A 2,431-nucleotide genomic window follows, 5' to 3' on the forward strand; every position below is an offset into this window, starting at 1 on the left:
CCCCGCGCCCGCGCACCCCGGCGCGGCACCCCCCGAGCCCCCGGCCCGGCGGAGAGGCGCGGAGGGAGGGAGGGAGGGACGGGACGGGACGGGAGGGGAGGGGAGGGCAGGCGCCCCCCGAGGGCGGCCCCGCGGAGCGGCGGCGGAGCGGCTCGCCGACCTGGCGGGCGGGCGGGCGGCGGCGGCGGGGCCCGCCAAGTTTCCGCGGGCGCTGACCCGGGGCCGCCTGCGGGCTCTCTCCCTCCCCGCAGGCAGCCCGGTGCGCGCCGCCGTCCCGCCCGCCGGGCCATGGACTCGGACGCCAGCCTGGTCTCCAGCCGCCCGTCCTCCCCGGAGCCCGATGACCTCTTCCTCACGGCCAGGAATAAAGGCAGCGGCGGGGGCTTCACGGGCGGCACCGTGTCCAGCTCCACGCAGAGCGACTCCCCGCCGGAGCTGAGCGCCGAGCTGCGCAGCGCCATGAGCGCTGCGGGGGTGGTGGTGGTGGACAAGCTGGGCTTCAAGTCCTCGTCGTCCTCCTCCTCCTCGTCCTCCTCCTCCTCCTCCAAGAAGGACAAGAAGCAGATGACGGAGCCGGAGCTGCAGCAGCTGCGGCTGAAGATCAACAGCCGGGAGCGCAAGCGGATGCACGACCTGAACATCGCCATGGACGGGCTGCGGGAGGTGATGCCCTACGCCCACGGCCCGTCGGTGCGCAAGCTCTCCAAGATCGCCACGCTCCTCCTGGCGCGCAACTACATCCTCATGCTCACCAACTCCCTGGAGGAGATGAAGCGCCTGGTCAGCGAGATCTACGGCGGGCACCACGCCGGCTTCCACCCCGCCGCCTGCCCCGGCGGCATGGGCGCCCACTCCGCCCCGCTGCCCGGCCACCCGGGCCACCCTGCCTCGCACCCCGTCCACCACCCCATCCTGCCCCCCGCCGCCGTCTCCAGCGCCTCCCTGCCCGGCTCCGGCCTCTCGGCCGTCAGCTCCATCCGGCCCCCCCACGGGCTCCTCAAGTCGCCCTCGGCCGCCGCCGCCGCCGCCCCGCTGGGCAGCGGCTTCCAGCACTGGGGGGGGATGCCCTGCCCCTGCAGCATGTGCCAGGTGTCGGCCCCGCCGCACCACCACGTCTCCGGCATGGGCACCGCCAGCCTCCCCAGACTGGCCACCGACACCAAATGAGCCCCTCGGCGGGGCCGCCCCGCCGCGCCCCGCGCCGCCCCGGCACCTCCAGGACCTACAAACGCGGCCCCCCGGCGGCAGCGGGTCCCCCCCCGCTCCCGGGGCCATCGGAGGGGCGGCGGGAGGGGATGGAGCCCGGCCCGGGGTCTGCCCTGCTCCCCGGACGGCGGGGAAGACCGCCCCGACACAAGCAGACGCCCGCGCATCTTCTGTAGTCTTAACTTTGCGCTGCTGGCGGTAACTTCGCCAGGAGGGGAAAAGAGTCCTCGGCTCGTCGCAAACGGAGGAACCAAAACTGCAGAGGGGCTTTTGCTCGTTTGCTCGTCTGTTTGTTTGTTTGTTCCCGCCCCACCTCCCCCCCCACCTCGCCCCGGTTTCGTTTCTACACGTAGAGCCTGCGGAGCCGTTTCTGGGTCACATGCCGCCCCGGAAAGCCCATCCCCGCAGCGCCCGGCCGCCGCTCCGGGGACTGCCGGCACTGGCGGGGAGCGGCGGGGCTCCGGGTGGACGCGTAGCCGGGAAAGTCGGTCTCTTCCCCCCTTCCCCCGCTCCCTCGCCCGCCGTTTTTTCCGTTGTCTTTCTGGTTCGGGATTTGTAAATACACCGTTCAACGATAACGACGCGAGTCCGCTCTGCCTGAGCTTTCCGTCCGTGCACTTGTCCTGTGTAAGCCTCATGAGTGAATAAGGGGTCGGTTTGCCTTGATTGCCTTGGTTGGGGTTCTTGGGGTTTGTTGGGTTTTGGTTTGTTTTTTTTTTTTAAGCGTATAACAAGGTTTTGGTTGGTTTTGGTTTTTTATTCGTTCCTGCCACCTTTAACAAAGTTTGAACTCTTTAATGCTCTTTCTGTGTAGGAACTTTCACACTGTCCGTGTTGCAATACTGAGAACTTGGGCTTGTTTCTGAAATAACAACTTTTCTTATCGCTGCCCCTTGCAGAGATTTTATCATCTGTTTATTTTTGTAAAAAAAAAAAAGAAAAAAAGAAAAAAGTTGCTAAATAATATTTATTACTTGTTTGGTTGCAAAAAAAAAAAAAAGTGATCCACTGTTGAGATTTTAAATAAAAAAAAAAAAAGCGTTTTAAATAAATGGCCTTTTCCTCTTCCTTGCTCTTCCGAGGCGAGCGGGGAGGCGGGGGCAGGTGCTGGGAGCGGCGCCGGTGCGGGGCCGCGGCGGGACGGCCGCGGGCTACCGGCCGCAGAGCGGGGAAGGGAGGGGAACACTTGAGGCGCATCCTTGCCTTTTCCCGAAGTTTTTTCTTA

General features: G+C 65.4%; 1 protein-coding gene across 1 annotated transcript; it reads left to right on the forward strand.

The window, feature by feature from the left end:
• Window positions 1–288: 288 nt before the first annotated feature.
• On the forward strand, window positions 289–1,167 carry OLIG2 (oligodendrocyte transcription factor 2). Its single transcript, XM_072851948.1, has one exon. It carries the CDS (start codon window positions 289–291, stop codon window positions 1,165–1,167), a length of 879 nt encoding a protein of 292 aa, XP_072708049.1.
• The last annotated feature ends 1,264 nt before the right edge of the window (window positions 1,168–2,431 follow it).

Source organism: Ciconia boyciana, chromosome 1, assembly GCF_034638445.1.
Source record: "Ciconia boyciana chromosome 1, ASM3463844v1, whole genome shotgun sequence".
NCBI classification, from domain to species: Eukaryota; Metazoa; Chordata; class Aves; order Ciconiiformes; family Ciconiidae; genus Ciconia; species Ciconia boyciana.

Excerpts from the sequence above, each read along its gene's own strand:
- OLIG2 (XM_072851948.1), top strand. The coding sequence starts at position 289 with ATGGACTCGGACGCCAGCCTGGTCTCCAGCCGCCCGTCCTCCCCGGAG.